The sequence below is a fragment of the Durio zibethinus genome, chromosome 16, assembly GCF_047325235.1.
Source record: "Durio zibethinus cultivar Kanyao isolate XHJ-2024 chromosome 16, ASM4732523v1, whole genome shotgun sequence".
NCBI lineage: Eukaryota > Viridiplantae > Streptophyta > Magnoliopsida > Malvales > Malvaceae > Durio > Durio zibethinus.
Window position 1 is genome coordinate 943,049 of NC_143177.1, and position 19,271 is coordinate 962,319.

The 19,271-nt window shown below is 31.6% G+C and overlaps 3 protein-coding genes and 1 pseudogene across 4 annotated transcripts; 2 read left to right on the plus strand and 2 right to left on the minus strand.

Annotated features, from left to right (window-relative positions):
• Positions 1–573: 573 nt before the first annotated feature.
• On the plus strand, positions 574–3,552 carry LOC111292854 (uncharacterized). Its single transcript, XM_022885457.2, has 2 exons — positions 574–1,900; positions 2,657–3,552. The coding sequence occupies exons 1-2, from the start codon at positions 801–803 to the stop codon at positions 3,006–3,008; spliced, it is 1,452 nt and encodes a 483-aa protein (XP_022741192.2). The 5' UTR covers positions 574–800; the 3' UTR covers positions 3,009–3,552.
• A 566-nt stretch (positions 3,553–4,118) lies between these two features.
• On the minus strand, positions 4,119–12,138 carry LOC111298294 (putative histone-arginine methyltransferase CARM1). The gene is made up of 9 exons (XM_089745700.1): positions 11,739–12,138; positions 7,535–7,636; positions 7,373–7,441; positions 7,104–7,141; positions 6,279–6,337; positions 5,821–5,875; positions 5,107–5,190; positions 4,806–4,883; positions 4,119–4,366 (listed from the first exon to the last, which is right to left on the minus strand). Exons 1-9 carry the CDS (start codon positions 12,136–12,138, stop codon positions 4,259–4,261), a joined length of 993 nt encoding a protein of 330 aa, XP_089601826.1. The 3' UTR covers positions 4,119–4,258.
• Positions 12,139–13,407: 1,269 nt separating this feature from the next.
• On the plus strand, positions 13,408–16,053 carry LOC111298575 (heat shock factor-binding protein-like). The gene is made up of 5 exons (XM_022893301.2): positions 13,408–13,552; positions 14,897–14,950; positions 15,244–15,267; positions 15,370–15,412; positions 15,719–16,053. The coding sequence occupies exons 1-5, from the start codon at positions 13,550–13,552 to the stop codon at positions 15,862–15,864; spliced, it is 270 nt and encodes an 89-aa protein (XP_022749036.1). The 5' UTR covers positions 13,408–13,549; the 3' UTR covers positions 15,865–16,053.
• A 792-nt stretch (positions 16,054–16,845) lies between these two features.
• On the minus strand, positions 16,846–17,508 carry LOC111298574 (protein RALF-like 33 pseudogene; annotated as a pseudogene). Its single transcript, XR_016328526.1, has one exon. The product of XR_016328526.1 is annotated as a protein RALF-like 33 pseudogene (transcript).
• Between the last annotated feature and the right edge of the window lie 1,763 nt (positions 17,509–19,271).

A 19,271-nucleotide genomic window follows, 5' to 3' on the forward strand; every position in this document is an offset into this window, starting at 1 on the left:
TCAAAATTATTATAATATTCTCCTACTATAATTATAAAATACTTTCTTATTATTATATTTGACCAAAATCACTATAATACTTTTCGTAGCATACAAAAATTTCTTTCTTATCATAATGGATTTAAATTATTATAATGTATATTATACTATAATTATGTAAATGCACTTATGTGTGCCTTTTAAGAAGTTGACATATAATATTTTATTTTAAAATTATTATAATATCTTATTAAATTATATATTAAAATTTAATATAATATAAAATTACTAAAACATCTTTACTATAATTTCTAAAATTTGATATTTGATATTTTATTAAAAATAATTAAAATTAAATAATTGAAATAGATAATTATAATTTACATTAATAAAAAATAAAAAAATTATATTTTAAAATAAAAAATATTTAACCCCGACAAAAGTGGGGACTGACGCTAGTGATAATGTAAAAAGGAATCATGTGAAAATAAGATAATTAGAATTGAAAAAAAAAAATTGAACTGCATTAATTAAAAGAGTGTGAAAAGTTAAATATTAATTCAGAAATTTGAGAAAATTAAGGGGGGCAAATAGAAAGCAATAAAAAGTTTTTGCCCAAAAAGAAAGAAATAGAAATCTAGGGTAAAACTTTACATTTGGAAAAGGGAAAAGCCACCCCTCCTCGCCCCCTGGCTCGTCAAACAGAACCCTCGCAGAAGCAGAAACTGTAGGAGGGCGACAATGAGTTAAATTCAAAGGTGTGTCGTTTTCCCACTACTTTTGCTGAATTTGCTGATTTTAAAGTTAAGTTTCAGTCTTGGATGATCGGATCCATGTTTTGCTCTTTCTGCAAAACACAAATCTACATTAGAGGTGGAATTTCCAGGATTTCACCTACTTCCCAATGTCTCATCTTTCTTCAAAACCATCCAATGATTCCATTAGCTGCTAGATATGTTTCAAGGATTGCTAGCAATGAACAATCTTTTACAGCTTCTTATCTCATAAACTCTTATGGGTTCTCTCCAGAATCTGCTTTATCAGTTTCCAAAAGAGTCCACTTTGAAACCCCCCAAAAGCCTGACTCTGTCATTAGCTTCTTCAAGAACCATGGCTTTTCACAAACCCAAATCAGAAACCTCATTCAAAGAAGACCCAAATTGCTTTTGAGCAATCCTGACAAAACCCTTTTGCCTAAATTTCAGTTCTTTTACTCCAAAGGGATTTCAAGCTCTGACCTTGCAAGAATCCTGTCTTCTAACCCCCTTGTGTTGGCAAATGATTTAGATAAACGCATCATCCCCAATTTCAATTTCATCAAGGATTTAACTCACTGTGCTGATGATAAGGTTTTTCTAGCCTACAAGCATTGGTCAGGCATTCTTACACGTAATTTACAGTCTGTTTTTGCTTGTAATCTTGCAATTCTGCGAGAAATTGGGGTGCCTGAATCAATTCTTTTGGCTGAACTTATTGTCCACCCATCAATCTTTGCTCACAATCATGATAAGTTTAGAAGAACTACAGAAGAAGTAAAGAAATTGGGTTTTACGCCCTCAAAGCAACTTTTTCTTGTAGCTCTTCAAGCTTTGATGCAAAATAGCAAATCAACATGGGAAAGGAAATCCAATGCTTTTAAAAAATGGGGTTGGTCTGATGAAGATATTTTTTCTGCTTTTGAGAAGTATCCAAGGTGCATGATTTTTTCTGAGCACAAGGTCGCATCAACAATGAACTTTTACGTCAACACAATGGGCTGTAAATCTTCATATATTGCAAACTGTCCGGTTCTTCTTTCATATAGCTTGGAGAGGAGAATTATCCCTCGGTATTCGGTTCTTCAGGCTTTATTATCCAAAGGTTTGATTGAGAAATTCAGTGTTCATTCTATAGGGTGTACCGAAAAGAAGTTCCTCCAAAGGTTTGTGACCCCTTATGAGGATCCTTACTTATTGAAACTATATAAGGAGAAGCTAGGGCTTTCAGAATAGATAGTATGATGTAGATGCTAAAACTGAGCCAATGAGAATTTGCCTGTCATTTTTGAAGGTCAAGTTTATCTCTCTAATCTTCTTTTGTCTAGCATTGACAATATTGGTTTAATTTTTTTTATCCGTTAATTGTTCAGTAAAGTGATCAACTATCTTTTCCACGTCTTTGCTTAATTTTACTATGCGTGCCTTTTAAAGTTCAAGAAGAATAGTGGCTGAAATCAGGATCTGTCTTACAATCTGGACAGACTGGTATTAATGATCTTGCCTTCTATGAGATATGCTGGTGCTACCTTTGTTATTCATAAATGCAATTTCTTTTTTGGCTATATATGCCTTCCATGAAAGATAGTAAAGATGGAGATTGATGCATGAAATAATTGTTGTTTTCAACTTAGCTGCTTATTGTTTGTAGTGGAAAAGCTTTATTCCTTTGTTAACCATATAAGAAGAAAAAAGATAGTCAAACAAGAATTACAATCGATGACAACTAGAAGTGCAAGGGACAATGGATCTCAGGTTTTAGTTTCTTTCAATATCATTGCCCATTGCCCATTGCCCATTGCCCGGGCAACTCAAACGGGCAAGAAGAGAAAAGATGCTGCTTTGTAAACCTGAAGCAGAGGAAAAAGTATCAGCTATTTATGCTTTCAGATGAAAATGCTGACATTCTTGTTTGATGTCAGACAAGCTGCACAACAGCAGCTACTCTCGAGGCCCCATTTTGAAGATGAACAAGCTCATCAAACAACAGAGCTGTCCGCCATCCCCACCCCTTGGAAGCTTTTGTTAAAAGAGTTAAAACATGGCGATGGTTATGAGATAGAGGAAAAGAATTCTATTATGGGCAATGATGCTAATCATGCTTCTCAAACTGTACCAGTCCCTTTGCTTAACATGCTCCTCCCTCCTTCGTTTGGTGGGGATAACCCTACTTACCGTTACCGGTTTTTGGATTCTGCAACTCAGCTTCTCATGTGGCGGGCTTTGATCGCACAGGCTTGGGATCATGAGTTTGGGTATGATGGTGTGCTATAGCTGGTTTTCTTCCTCGGGTATTTGCTGTTCAAATCACAAAGGATAAAAGAGAGTTCAATATCCATTTGTATTCCTTAGTCTCTGCAAAACATGGAGAGAAAGGATCTATAATGGCAGGATTCGATATCCACACTGTTGGAAAACACCTTGCTTACATCTTCAGGGGCGAAACAAAATTCAGAAATTTCAATATGAACCAAACACCGTTTTTTACGATCAGCTTAAACTCAAAACCAGGCACTTTCCTATCGCATTGGTCTAACGGCCAGCCAAATCTTAGTTCTGCTTCTTTTCTTCCAATTGCTGCCTCCATCTTGCGGATGATCTATCCTGGCTCTGATTTAAAAGTTCTGCATACTAGCATTTTCATTATTAGGGGCCCACTACAGCCCTTAATGGCTCTAAATTTTTAGTTCGGCTACCTTAATATATTTTAGCAACCTAGTAGGTATTCTGAACTGAAACTTCAACGAAACAGAACCTACTTTTTTTATGGTTTTGAGCAACCTTATTCAATGTGTAAATTACTACTTATTTTGCACTAGGACAAGATTTGATTATTAAACTGGTTAAATCATTATAAAAATGGTACAAGATCCCGCACAGCCATTCAAACAATAATAGTGACACAAATGACTAGAGGTGTTAAAAGTAAACAATGATGACTAATGGCGAAACCCTAGCAGTTACCAGGGTAAAAGCAATATTTATGTTACAAAGACATTACCGTTAAATCCTTGTCTCTGAAATTCAAATATTTTTAATCTGCTACTTATTGGAGCTGAGCCCCTGAATTTTCTGATGGTTGCTGCAGCAACTCGATTTCCTCTATAAATCATCAATGTGGATCTGTTTATCCGGTTAAAAAGCAAACCATTGAATACGGCTTATGAATAGCAATGAGATTTCTATTCATGCTCCTGATAATTCAGAGATGCATGTAATGCACTCCTGAAATTAGCTAAAAACCATTTATCTTAGATGACTAATAAATCAGATTCGAGCTGACAGGATAATATGCTGATAACTTTGAGCATTATGGGCGATCACGTGAAGTCGGCCAGTTATTTCTTGCCCAGCCATAACATAAATTGGCTGAGAAACGACACATCGTATCTGGTACCAAAGGGTTGTAGGTGCACCAGGGGCGGAGGTAAGCCATCTTTGCACAATACTGTTGATAAAGCAGTTCAACAGCAGTTGGATTGGATGAAACCACAAATCTGATGAAAATGCGAAATTTGAAAATATTATCTCCCATTAAACAGGACATCAAACCAACAAGCCATCCCATGCACTCTAGTCCCCACAGATGCTATGAATTTCAATGGAATATCTATTTCATACAAGTCCTCTTCCTGCAAAAAGAATGAACAGCCTCTTGACTACACATTTTACTAATAACCATCAAAAGTTGTCGACTATATTCAGAGAAAGGAACTTTAAATCAAACAGCTATGGTTAGGTGAAAAATATTGCACCATGCAGAAAAATGGTCTTCATGTCCCATGGACATTAAAATCAACCTACAAGCCTGCAACAAGCCAGCAACTAAAACAAGCTTTCCCATGAACAGAGTTCTACAAAGCAACCAAGGATCAAAATATAGATCATAATGGATGCTACAGAATATGATGCAAGCAGGAAAAATAAGTTTATTGTCTTGGAAATTCATATTCAGGTCCAAAAGTACAAATGCAAATACAAGATACAGAACTTTGATTCAAGGAATATGACATGAAATTTACTATAAGAGACTAAATAGTTAATCAAAGGCGTGAGTCAGTGGACTGATACCTTTATTTCATTGAAGTCAATTACATGGCACATTGGAGGAGACACCAATAATCTTGGATCAAAAGCATCCACAACAGGCTGTATAAAATAAAAAGGCATTCCATTGAAATTTAGTTGAAACAGCATGCAACATCAATGGAGTAACCATAAACACATGAAGGAAGACCAGTATGGCAGTTGCCAAAGAAATTTAACAGGCAAGTATTGAGAAAACCAATGTAAACCTTGAAATTTAGTGATGATTCTATAGAAGTGCCACATTTTCTCTCTAGAGAAGCATGTGATGGTGTACAAAACAAACCTGAGAGAAGTAACCTTGGAATGTGGACCCGTATAACGGTGTGAGATCTACATCATAATAGTTTTGTTGCTGCCAAAAAAGGGCCTGCAAGTTTTTCTGGGTTAGGGAGGAAAAGATAGAGACAATGCAAAATTAAATGGAACAGTATGAGAAAATTTATAGCAAATCAAGGAATGCAGAGCGGGACACTGTCTGAGCAGTATAATTTATGAAACACACAATGAAAAGAAAACATTGTGTTTGACAGCATTACCATGCATACATATATAAAATGTTTCAAGAGAGTCTCTGGTAGCAAACCATACAGTTCGATAAAACTGCTAACAAAGAATGGTCTTCTGATAAAGCAAAGTCTGAAAACTAAGCATCTTTCACTTACTTTTGTAAATATTATAAAACTCCCCTTAGAAAACTTGTGAAATCTATAATAAGGTTTTTAAAGAGAAAAATATTGCCGGGTACAAAAAAAAAAGAGAAAACAATGCTCTGGAAATGTCTGACATGAATCATTCACTGGAAGAATAGCAACAGTATAAAACAATTTATACAGCCAACTACTTTGTAAGTAATTCTCTTAATGAGACGGGAGGAAAAAGATTCACGCCAACAAGTCGTGAGATGTCTTAAATCAACTTTCTCCAAAGACGTATAAATTTACACAGGCATGTATAACGATGCATATATTACTCCAGTAAAAAAATGTCAAATACATACCTTATTTGCAATTTCAACAAATAAATATTCATCGCTGAAAGGTGCCATATGTATCCTACAAGATTAAGACAGCATTAGACTAACTCAAGGAAAAAGACCTTAAGCATTTTACAGCTTGATGATCAAGCACAAATCAATGAAATTAACAACAGGAACACAAGACATCTCTAAGATAAAAGGGGAAAAACTATATGAAGTAAAACAATTAAATTAGTAACCAAGAGGTACCACCAGAAGAAGGCATGACAACAATCATAAAATTGCTTATAATTTAACCGGTTAAGCATGATAATTCGTTAAAAAGAACTGGTAAAGTAAGACCAACAGACCAAGGAATTAAAATGCATGTCTTCATTTAAAGTGAAAGTCCTGAAAGCATTGGGAAAATATTATCTGCAAATCAAAAATCATTTATCTACCACATGAGAATCAAACAGATTCAGTATAGTAACTTTTACCTTCCAATTGAAGGAAACATTTTCCCATTAGGCATAAGAAACCGATCTCTTGCAATTATTGTCAGGGAACACCACAGCTCTGATACCATTTGTTAGGCTAAAAGCCTCCAATCCAATCACACCAGCGGAAGCGAAATCAAACAATAAATCAAACACATAAGAGACAACAATTTAACGTGGTTCAGTCCAATTGACCTATATCCACGGATGAGAAAAAAGATCCACTAGTTGTAGAGAATTACAAACTTACATCAAATCATCAACCTCAGTCAACAATCAATACTCATAAGACACTCTCAATCTCCTCTAGTCCTATGAAGTATTCTCAACCCAAACAAACACAAACCCAAACCCTTGTGCACCATTTCAACATAACCAAACACATACCCCTATGCTCCCATACACCATACCTATGTGGACCCTCTCAATCTCCTCTAATCCACTCACAAACAAACATACACACCCATAAGACGTAGAGCCCCAATACTCCTATGAGATGTCATCCCACAAAACTCTACAACTCTCTTACATCTTTTTCTCATATCTAACCCTGTGAGACTTCACCTATTTATAATCATACAAACTTGCCCATTAAGAATCTCTCTCCTCTTAAAATTCTTCTCTTGTAAGTCAAACTTGCTTATTAAGAATCCCTTTCCTTTTAGAATTCTTCTCTTACAAGTCAAACTTACTTATTAAGAATCCTCTTTCTCTTGGAATTCTTCTTTTGCAAGTCTTCTTGTCCATCAAGTAATATCTGAAAAATCTCTAACAAATCTCAAACAAATCTTTTATTGGATTTGAGTCAATATTCCCAATAATTATGTAGGACTCCAACATTCTCTCATTAACTAATAAGGTGCCTGCAAGTGACACAAAAATCAATTAAAAAATATTGCTTCAATGACAAGTAAGCAGCAAAATTTAAACATCCACAAAATAATTCATCACATATTCAAAGCATTTTTATTTTTCATATTCTGACTGAAATAACTTCATCTCCATGAGAATAAAGCATGGATAGAAGCATCAGTATCATATGATTTTCATCATCACACATAATGACAAAAGCAAAGCCTCACACACCAACATACCCATTGGTTCAGAGATCAGAATATCTACCTCCTCGGGCAACTCAACTTCTTCAACTTTCCTTTGATTGCCTATATATTGTATGCCATTTGTAACCAAACAAATTAGAAACCAGGTCAATCTAGATATTAGAGACAATACCAATAACATGACAAGACAAGCACATACAATAATCCGTTGACCTAATGTGGGGTTCCCAGCAATAAGTTTGCAAGCATATGCTGCCATTTCAGAAGCTTCAATAGCATAAGCATGCTTTGCACCAGCTTAAGAAGGAGAAGAAATGTAATTGAGCATCAATCTAAAACCACAGGAAAAGTAATATAGCACATATGCATGGTCAAAACAGATGAAAAGGTTAAGAATTATCATAATGGATTTGGGACCGCCAGATGTAAAAGATTTTAAAATCGAGAAAAATGATGAGTCGACACCAATCCTTTTTTTAAGGGTGTGATTGGCCATCAAAAAGTTTATCTTTTTAATAAAACTATAAAAGCATGTTTAAAGTTTATCAAAAGAATAATTTTGATCTACGAAAATCAGGTTAGGTTCGGAAATTGGTTACGTATGAGGAAGGATTAACACCTCTACAACGCCCATAAATTGGTACCAATTAATTATGCGTTATTTTCAGTATTGGATGAACTAGTTTTAATTTGAAATTTAATAATAATCCTTTTAGTTTTTAAAAAATAAAATTTTGCTAAAAAATTCTTTATTTAGGGAAATTGAGAAAATCTTTAAGTTAAAAAATTATCTTAAAATTCTCCAACATCTAGGTAGAATTTAAAATAACTCATTTCGCCTAAGATTTAACACAACAATTCTTAAAATGAAATAACACTCTTTATGAAAGATAATTGGGGGTGACTCTCCAGCATTTTGGTAGAGTACCAAGAATTATTTCCTTCGAAATGTTATTTTTGTTTTATTTTATAATATCACAAATTTTAAAAAAAATGTATTATCCCTTTTTATTATAAAACATTTTATCATCAAGTAATAAATAAAAATTAAAGACAGAAGAATGCAAATGATTGCCAATGATAATATGCTAACGTATGTATGCCAATTAATGTTATGTAAGATGAAATGCAATTTTAAAGTTGGACTCTTAAATATAATGAGACCATCCTGACTTTTCAATATCTAGGTAGAGCTTAGGTGCGACTATTTATATTTAATATCTCATTTTTATTAGTATACTTTTATTATTAATTAGTTGTTAACCCAATTGTTAAAGCGAATTAAAGACCCGCTTGAAAAACTTAATGGAATAAAATTTTTTAAATACCCCATCATCTAGGAAGCATTCGAGAACAAATTACTCCATTTAATATTTTCACATGCATCCTTAGAGTTTCGGAATAGATTTAGGCTAAATTTTTAAAATTTGGTGACTTTTTGATGATGATGCAAAGTTGTGTTGAATTTAAGGTTTAGGAATTTAGGATTTTAGGGTTTGGGGTTTGAGGTTTAGGGTTTCATTTTTGGGGTTTGAGGTTTAAGGTTTTAGTTTTAAGGTTTTGAAGGTTTAGGGTTTCAATTTCGGGGTTTAAAGGTTTTAGGGTTTAGTTTTAAGGTTTTGAGGGTTAAGAGTTCCAATTTTGAGGTTTTGATTTTTGAATTTAAAAAATGCAAACATCTTTAAAAATCTTTAACATCTAAGCAGACTTTCGAAGTAAATTCGATTTTTATGATTTTTTGAAAAACTATTTAAATTTTTTTTTATGAAAATCTATTATTAATAATATTACTAATTTATTTAGTGTTTGTTTTTTTTATAATAATAATTCTCCAATATTTAGGCGGAATTATCGTTATTTAAAACGCGATTACAATCCCTCCAACATCTAGACAGGAAAGATTTCCTTGTTACTAGTTCATCTTATCATTATCTTATATATATATATTTTATTTAACATTTGGGTTATTAAAAAAATAAAATGAATTAAAAGTTTTAAAAATAATAATAATATTATTGTTGTTATTTAATCATTATTATTATTATTATTATTATTATTATAAAACAAGAAATATTTATTCTAATAATTTTTAAAGATTTAAAAACATGCATAAATAACAATAATAATAAAGTTAAAAATAACATATATAATATATAAAAAATAAAATAAAATACCTGAATCGGATTGATCAACAGTCCGATTTGGTTGGGCGATTCAAGAAAGAGGTGGTTCAGACCGATTCAGTTGGACTGGTCAGGGCTAGGAGCTGAAAGGCACTGGGATGTCGGGTCAATTTACGTGGGTTTCGAGTCGGATCCGGGTTAACGCGCGGATCTTCTCTGCTCAGAACGACGTCGTTTTGCTTCTTTGTTTTATGTATAAAAGGCTATCTTTTTTTTAGCTCATTTATTCTCCTCTTCTAAAAAAAAAAAGGTCCTCAGCCTAAAAAAAAAAATCTCTTTGGCTTGTCCGTGTCTGATGCCATGCCGCCATGTCAGTCGCAGTCGGTGGTCACTACCGGTGGTTGAAAAATACCAAAAGTCTCCAAAATGTTCCCCTTAACATAATCTTTCTAGATTCGGCCTTCTTTTTATTGAAAATAACCCTGATTGTCGTAGATCGAGGTTTAAAGTTTTAGTATCCTTTTTTTTTATTATTAAAATGAAATTGATGGTTGATTTTTGTTTGTTTGCAGGGTGCTTTGGCACTGAGGTTCCCCCTATGGAAAGGACTGTATTTTTTTTTTTGTGGATTTGTTTCGGGGTTTTAGTTTTCTAATAGATATGGGTGGGGGAGAGCTTAGGTTTCAGGAAATTGGAGCTTGGTTTTAGGGTTTCTTGAGCATGGGGATCTTTAGGTTTCTAGTAGGTGGAGGACAGAATGTCTGTGTATCAAAAGATGTGTCCGAGAGAGATTTTTGGGTGTGGAAGTTGGATACTTTATAGGAGGTTGGGTGTCCGGGATGGTGAGTAGGGGGTGGCTGTAAGGTGGCTGCAGGGGTAGGTTGTAGGTTGGTTGGTCGGGTGGTTGGTGATAGGACTAGACAAGGCCTAAACAGGGGCGATGGCGATGCCGTACATCAGCCCCCCTGTTTTTTGTTTTCTATTTTTTTCTTTCTTTTTTTTTTTTAAATTTTTAATTATCATTATTTAATTAATAAATTAATATAAAAAAGAAATAAATAAAAGATAATCAAGCCTTGGGCTTAAAGAAGGAAATGAGGTTTCGGACTTGATTGAATCTAATTGGGCCTAAAGTCTAGTTGAATTGAAATTGGGCCTATAGCCCAGTTGAATAAAATCAGGCATGGGTCTAAAAATCTAATACACTCGATGAATTTTAAATCAAGACTCAACTAAAGTTCGAACAAATTTGATGTCTACTACTACCATTCTTTGCACATTACTGAGAATCAGGAATACGATAAAAATAAAGACGCCAATTTTGTTCAAAGCTAACTTGAGAGTTTTTTTCTCAAAATTTTTTTTCATTTTGTTATCGTGAGTCAAAAAGATAATGACTACCAAGATTAAACCGCGAATCGGTAGGTGATGAGATCGGTATTAAATTGTGAGTCAAAAAATGAAAAAATCAAAATTAAACCACGCGTCAAAAAATTAATTTATTAATTTTATCAACGAAAATGATGTCAAACAAAAATTTTGAGGATGTTAAGAGAAAATTGGGGCTAAAGACATGTATCTCACCTACTTGTATCATCATCATCATCATAGATTGATCAGCTTTTCGTGTTTTGACGACAGTAAATTTCTCTTTCAGATCATTTATCTGCTAATGACATCAAAACTAAAAGCATTTGCATTTGTACAACTAATACATAGAACCAATAATGAATCACTACTATATTTCTTAACAGCCCTCGAGTTAGGTTCCATTTGAGAGTATTGGGAGCCCTCTCACCATGTCAAAAGAATTTAATCATAAAACGTAAATTTCAACACGATGGGAATACTTTCGATACACTTCCAATTGGAGCCTTTACAGATAAATTGGTAGATGAAACTTTATTGGAGCAATTTTGCAAATGGTGATCCTCAAATAACAAGGTTGGTATGTCCACAAACATTATAATCTCTTTAAAAAATGCATCCCTATCTCTTATATATCACACTAATTAACATTTCTCTAAATTGTTACTCTTCTCACATTTACAAGTTACAAAATCATTTAGAAAAAAAAAAAAAACATTAATATACATACAAAGACCAAATTTAAAGGGCTATGAGTTTATAACTAACAATTGTAAGGAATGTGAACCAAACCAAACAAGGTTTAACAAGATCTCTTGCAAAAGGATTAACTTTTCTAAAGCTCAAATAACAAGCAAAAAGAATCCCGAGATGTAATAAACAAAATATAAAGCCAAGCCAAACCGCACCCATGACAAGTTCGAGAGGATCCCAAACAATGCTTAGTGAAATTTGAGAAATATACAGAGGTAAAGCATTGAAATTTAGATGGAACCCACGATCAACCCAAATGAGCCATGCAGCTAGGCTCATGCTAAAACTTGACCCAATTGATGCAAGATGAATAAGCCATAATGGAGGAAACCAAAAGGGTTTGTTCATTATGGCTCGATATCTTTTGCCCGAACCAAACTTGAAAATTATGAATAGGGTCAAGGAAAGAGGGATTACAATGGCTATGGTTAGTGACCAAAGAGCTTTCTTGGCCCGAGTCTTCTTGTCTTCTGGCCTGACCCTGGCAGGGGTGACTCGGCTTGCTTGACGATCATATTGTGTTTGGGGGTTGTTGTGAAAAATTTGAGAGGCCATTGTAAATAGAAATAGAGCATTGTAATTGCATTTTTATTAAAGGAAAATATAGGGTGGAGATGAGAGTTGTGGAGCAAATCTTGGGTTTCCATAAATGAAATTGATGATTCTAATTAATTTCCAATGAGTTTAAAATGCATCTTTGGAATAAATCTATTTGACCAGTCATGTTTTGTCCTATTCTTTCTCAAATTAATTTGTCCCAAATGAAATGAAATTCCTATAAAAAGAAATTTTGGCTTCATGTTCTTTTTTTTCTTTTTTTTGACATTTTATACTTTGTTTCCTATAACTTCCACATATATTAAATTAAAACTCTAGATTTGCAACAAAAAAAAAAGTCAATTGATTTTATGGTTAATATTAATTTAAAATTCATTTAATATCAGAATCTTTCTTACCGTATTAAAGTGTCAAAGTGACAGTAGATTGATATAAATTTAGTATTAAGATCACACTCCAACAATGTTACCAAATTAATTTTTAATCTCAATGATTAAAGTTTTTAGTATTAAGATCACACTCCAACAACGTTACCAAATTAATTTTTAATCTCAATGATTAAAGTTTTTGAAGATGAATCATTTTAATTTCTCACAGGTATTAATTGCAAATATATTATCTAGTGAATACATACATTTTAACTTAAATTAGTAAGTGATTAAACAATTTACTTATCTTTAATCTTGTTCATCAAAAAAGAAAAAAAGAAAGAAAAGTAGACTTTGATACACTTTGATAAGAAAAACCTTTAGAAAATGTATATAACCTAAAAATCCAATTGTGATTTTTAATTTATATTATAATTAGATAAAGATTTATTTAAAAATTAATTGATTAATAAGTTAGATTTGGAAATGCTAATCTTAAAATAGTTGGATCAAAATCATTCTTGTAAAATAAAAAACTAATTTGTATTTTTTTGAAGTCTTATTTTTTATTTTTTGTGTTATAATTAAAGTTTAAATTCGAAATATTTATTATTGAAGTCGATTTTAATATCATTGAATTAATATATATCTCAAATTTAAAATATTAATCTAATTTCTTCAACATATTTAAAAATTAAATACCAAGATTATTATCTTCAGCGACCTAATGGCCAAAAACGCTTTTAAGTTTGCGGGTTTGCCCTCTTGAAATAAAAAAAAAAAAAAAATCAAGATTATTAACTATTTACGCATTTGATTTATTTTGTTTTACCAAAAATGCCATTGGACTGTCGTATCTCATACGTTGTATCCTCACCAAAGTTGGGAGAAAAAGGTAATTTCATATTTCATAACTCTAATTGTGATCTTCTCTCTCACGCTTTCACTCACTCTCCCAAACTTAGCCATTTCTCTTCATCTCCTTTGCCAACCAGCGAAAAATCTCCTACCGTTTCCCATTTGGAAAAAGAAATTCGAGAATGGTAAATTTCCTCTTTCATAATTAAACTATTATTCTGTGAAATCTGTTTCGTTTCATTGTTTTCTAAACATTCATGGAAGAGTATTTGATTAGGGTTTTGGATTTTCTTTTAGTCAATCTGATCTGTTCTGTTGTATGAGGTAGCCATATTAGGAGGATTTTTTTTTCCTCTTTTTTCTTCTAAATTGTAATTTTAAATGTGCTGAGGTACTGTTGGGTTGCTGAGAAATGCTTGGAAAGTTAATGTAAGTATTAGATTCAAAACTTTAATTATATTGGAATCAACCAGTTTTGAGTCTATTGATGATAGGGTGAGAAAAAAACTGAAAAAACTGAACCAATTTGAAACCGTTTCAAATCGGTTTTTTTTTTCTTATTTAGATGGATACTAAATGAATATATTAAATTCAGATGGAATTTCATTTCGGGGTATAAAAAAGAAATACAGAGTCTATTCAAATTTTTAAAATTTTGTACATATTTTAAAATTTTATATGTACATATTATTAGTTTTTGTACATATTTTAAATTTTTATTAAAAAAATAATTATTATATATATGAATATATTAAAAATTATATTAAAATAATGTATAAAAACAAAAAAAAAATTTAAAAACCAATGAACGGAACTGATCTGAACCGGTAAAATTCAGTTTAGATTGGTTTCAAGGTAAGTTCCAGTAAAATTCAGTTTAGATTGGTTTCGAGGTAAGTTCAATTCAAATTCAGATCGAATTTAAAAAATTCATAACACTATGCATTATTTAAAAAAACTGATCTGAATCCGATTCGATTAGAGCCATTATCACCCCTATGATGATAAGTTTCTAAGATTTGGCTATTTAATGGAGTGAGAAATGTTATGATCTATTGCTGAAAACAAGAACTGTGCTATGTAGCTATGGTTATAATTGCTGAAGTTCTGTTTGGTTGCCAAGAAATTCTTGGAAAGCAAATTTGAATATTAGATTCAAAAGTTGAAGTATGTGGAAATTGACCAGTTTTGGCAATTTGCTTCTTATCTTCAGCTTGTTAATGGAGTTAGAATGTAATAATCTATTGCTGAAAACAAAAATTGTTAAATGTAGCTATGGTTTTAATTGTTTTTGTGTTGCAGTGACATTTAATTGAAGTTAGAGTAGAATGAATGAACTTTTGGGTCTAATTAAGTTCATATTCATTAGCCCTTACGTATGGGGTTGAACTTTACATTCATCAAAGAAAAATTTGCTTCCTTTGGCAACTATCATGTGGTCTGCTTTGATATTGTACCAGATGTAAATATTCTTGATAGCATTTATTGTTGCATGTTGCAAAATTTTCATTTTATCTTTTATCCTGCAGGATGGGAATGATTCTGTAGATTCAAAACAGGACACTACTGATATGGCAACTTTTGTGAGTTCCTTTACAAGTCCCTCGGCACTTTTATATATCACAAATAACTTTAGACTATTTCCTTCTCTTAATGGTTATTTAGAGCAGTCAATACCAACCATGCTGTTTCGGGGTTTTCTGAATATTTCACTCAAATCGGCTGGGGTGCATTGGACCATCTTATGGTTTTAGTTAATAGAGTAAAGCATGGGAATTTTGTTATGTTTAGTTTTATACATATTGCAATGTTATGGTTCTATGGTTTAATTGATTTTCATCCAGCTTTTACTGAATTTTATTATATCATTTTGCAGGTCCAGAATCTACTTCAACAGATGGTGAGTTCTTATTTTCAACTGCTTTGAGATTCTGAATGGAATTAAGTCGCAATGAATTTTAAGCAGATGTAGCTAAGCTTACACTATTTATAAATCTTGCAGCAATCAAGGTTCCAAACAATGTCGGACTCCATCATCACAAAGAATATCCTTTTCTTATTATCTAGTAACTGCAATATACTCAGTAACTGAACCTTGAGGAGATGGAATTCCTTCATTGGTTTCTATAGCATCAAAGAAGTGTTCTTTTGTTGATTTTGGGGTCCTTTTGGTTGGTCTTAAAGATTTGACTTTGCAATAATGCAGGCTTCTTTGCTTGCTCACTGCCAATGTTTTAGCCTTTTTACTAGATTGGGTTTTTATTTTGTTGGTGAAGGTTGCCAAAGTGAAGCAAATAAAACACTGCATTCCATTTTTAAACAGTTTCTTGATTTCCTTAACTTCAATGCACTTGATGAGATGGGCAGCAGGATTGATGAGCTAGAGCAAAGCATCAATGATCTCAGAGCAGAGATGGGTGCAGAGAACTCTCCTTCTCCTTCTCCTTCGGTTCCATCTGGGCCAAAGGATGATTCCAAGTCACCCAAAGAATCCTAAAGGTGTTCTGTGATATCTTAAATGAATCCAGCATTTACAACTACAACATGGTATTTCTGGACTCCGTGTTTCTTTTGATCCCTAGCCTTTCTCATATGCTAAATCTGTAGTAAATCTCAACTTTTGGAACAGACAAGTATGCCTAATATATTTAACTAATGCCTCCTCTTAAGTGCTATTTTCATAGGATACTGATAGCCTTTTTGAAGCATTCCTTAGCTCTTGTGTCCAATGTTGAAAGGTAAATTTAAATATGTCAATTTTATTCGTATCAAATGAGAAGTTTGAATTTTTATTCTAACGAGGACATAGATGAAAATAAATATTATATTGTGAGAATAAAAATGAAGGTATATATGATTTAAATATTTTATTGGGTATAAGGATGGATACAGATAATATAATATTTGTTTCGTATTCATATTTATATTTATATGTATATAATAAATATATTTTTTATTAAATAATATAAATTATTATTTTAAATTAATTAAAATTAATATATTTTATTTAAAATATATATTAATATATTTATAAAAAATTATATAAATATGCAAAATAAAATTCTTTTTAAAAAATTAGAAAATACATTTTGATTTTTTTAAAATTATGGATAAAAAAGTTATCTATGCATATATATTTACGAAAATAAAAATTAAGATAAATTTTAAATACTCATTAGAAAATAAATAAAATATAAAAATTTAAAAGTAAAAATAAAAATTATTTAACCGTTTCATATTTTATTTATTGACATTCTTAAACAAATTGTATATAACCCTCGATTAGTTAAAATAATTCATAAAATCATGACATTTAACAAATTCAAAGCTTAAATATCAGAATCTGTAATTCATTTTCTTATTTTAAAAAAACAAATTGTTATATAACCTCAAATCCAAAATTTCACGGACCCAAAAATAAAAAAAATAAAAAAAATAAATCCAATAAAAAATAAAATTAAACAGGGTTTAATCATAATTGATCCAATAACCTTCATCTTTATTCACCACTCACTTTTATATACGCATTTAATAAAAATTTGGAAAAATATTAAAAGCAACAATCCATCCCATCAGCAATACTCATTATTAAAGATCAAATGTAAGAAATAAAAAAAGAAAAATTACATTTTTAAAATTAGGGAGGCAACAAATATTAATTAAGAAAGGACATGAAAATAAATAAATCTAACTCCGACAACGCGTAATTCTACTGCACCCGCGTGAGTAGGGATTTGCCTGAGCTCCCGGTTGGCAGTTATAATACGACGCACCACGTCGCGAGCATGGCACCGTGTTTCTGCTAAGCGCACCATAGCTAATGTACCGAGTCGTCGCTAAAATGCGCCTGCTGATCTCGGAGCCCATGGCGAACTCGGCATCGAAGTCCGAAGATTGCTCCTCGCCCAGCATCAGGCACTCGGCGATGGATCCGCGGCACTCCGATTTAATCGGGAGGAAATGGTTGCCACCGAAATCGAACGTGGGAGACGAAGCTGAAACCGCCACGTGGAAGGCCAGGATCGCGCAAATCGCGACGAAACTGAAGGAGAATCTGAGGCTTCCCATTTTCGGGTCTTGGATTGGTTTCCGTCGATTTTAGGATTATAAGTGATTGCTATTAAGAGAAAGCCACTGGGGTTTGGACTTATTTACGATTATGCCACTTCACTTGCCGTGTCCGGCTTATTTGTAATTTAAGCGTCAATCACTTTATGGTAATCCACTAATCATCTTTTGACTTTTACTTCTTTCATTTGTTAAAGAAAAGTAATAATAAAAATAAAAACTAAAAAATCAGTTATAGGTATAATCTTCTAAGGCATGATTGTTGGATTTGAATTATTCGTAACAATATATATATATATATATTTTTAATTATAAGTGAAAAGAACACTGGTTACAGTTCAATTCAAGTATTTTTCAATAAAATCACAGGAATTAGGGGAAATTATAAGACTGTCCCTACTTTCTGACATAAATATATTTCTTGCAGGCATTCAAGAGCTTCGCTAAGGGGAGAGACATGGTCATGACAAAAAAAAAAAAAAAAGGTGCTAAATGGAGCATAAATTTTTTTTCTTTACACTTTAGCATTTTTGTAAAAAAAAAATTTTAAGTAAAATTATTTAATTATCTCTTTTTTTAACATAAATTTTAAAAAATAAAATCTTGAAAGTTGTAAATTTTAAAAAAGATATATAACTTTTCAAAAATAAAATTTTGAAATATTATAAATATTTTCAAAAATAGATTTCATTTGACTTTCTAAAATTCAATTTCCAAGATATGGGATAGTAAAAATTTAAGAAACATTTTAGAGTAAAATTTTCACTATCTCATCTTTTGAAAATGAATTTTTGAAAAGTTATATAATTTTTTAAAAATTTATTTCCGGAAAAGTTTATAACTTTTCAAAAATTTATTTTGAAAAAATTATATATTTTTTCAAAAATTCATTTCTAAAAAATTATAAAACTCTAGAAAATTGTGAGAATGATAATTAAATAATTTCATTTTAAAAATTTTGAAAAAAAAAAAGGGTGCATTTAGCACCTTTAAAAAATTTTAACATTTTTATATTGTATAATTTTTTTTTTATGAAACTTATTATTTGATCTCTTTTTTTCATTGAATTTACTATCTGGTCTCTTTTTTTCCTTGTATCTGGCTTTGTTTATGCGAACATCACCTTCTTTATCTCAAAATTTTAATTTCAACATTCTTTTGATCGAGTTTTTCTTTTTATAAATCGAACATGTTTTTTTTTTTTTCCAAGCAACTTAAATGGCCATATCTTACAATTTCTATAAAAAAAAAAAAAGAAATCATATCTTACAAACCCCAAAATACTTCAACAACTTTAAGAATAAAAATCAAATTAATAAACCAACATATTTTATGTAATTTCAATTAGAATCATGGAAATCTTATGACTTTCTTCCTAACATTGGGATAAGATTTAATGGCCAATTTGAATTATTTATAGCATATAGTATACACATTTAACAAAATAATTTTTTAATAACAGCATGTAAAATGAAAAAAATTCTTAGATTTTCTCATTTGAATTTGTCTCTCTTTCAACAAAAAAAAAAAAAAAAACCATAAGCATTATGATGAAACATTGAGACAGCAAAGCGCCAGGCAGTGGACAACTATGGTGAGAGAGAGACAAAAGGAAGCAATTGATAACTATAGGTTTGAAGGAGAAAAACAAGGTATTTTTCTCTTTCAAAATCATGTGAATGCAAAGGAGAATGAGTGCTTAACAATTGAATGTTAAGCAATTGGCAAGAAATTTTTTGCACGTTTTGTGCTATTGATGCTGATTGATAGTATAAAGGGACCGCTGAGGTCTTTTTCTTGCAGCATTAAATTAAATTTTTGGTTTTTTTTAAGCGA

Coding starts and splice junctions, on each gene's coding strand:
- LOC111298575 (XM_022893301.2), top strand. Junction 14,951..15,243: donor CTACTGATATGGCAACTTTT/GTGAGTTCCTTT, acceptor ATCATTTTGCAG/GTCCAGAATCTACTTCAACA. Junction 15,268..15,369: donor AGAATCTACTTCAACAGATG/GTGAGTTCTTAT, acceptor TAAATCTTGCAG/CAATCAAGGTTCCAAACAAT.
- LOC111298294 (XM_089745700.1), bottom strand. CDS start 12,138: ATGGCCTCTCAAATTTTTCACAACAACCCCCAAACACAATATGATCGT. Junction 7,637..11,738: donor TCCTCTCGAACTTGTCATGG/GTGCGGTTTGGC, acceptor CTCCTTCTTAAG/CTGGTGCAAAGCATGCTTAT. Junction 6,338..7,103: donor AGAGAATGTTGGAGTCCTAC/ATAATTATTGGG, acceptor TGTTCCCTGACA/ATAATTGCAAGAGATCGGTT.
- LOC111292854 (XM_022885457.2), top strand. CDS start 801: ATGATCGGATCCATGTTTTGCTCTTTCTGCAAAACACAAATCTACATT. Junction 1,901..2,656: donor GAAAAGAAGTTCCTCCAAAG/GTTTGTGACCCC, acceptor GTTTGATGTCAG/ACAAGCTGCACAACAGCAGC.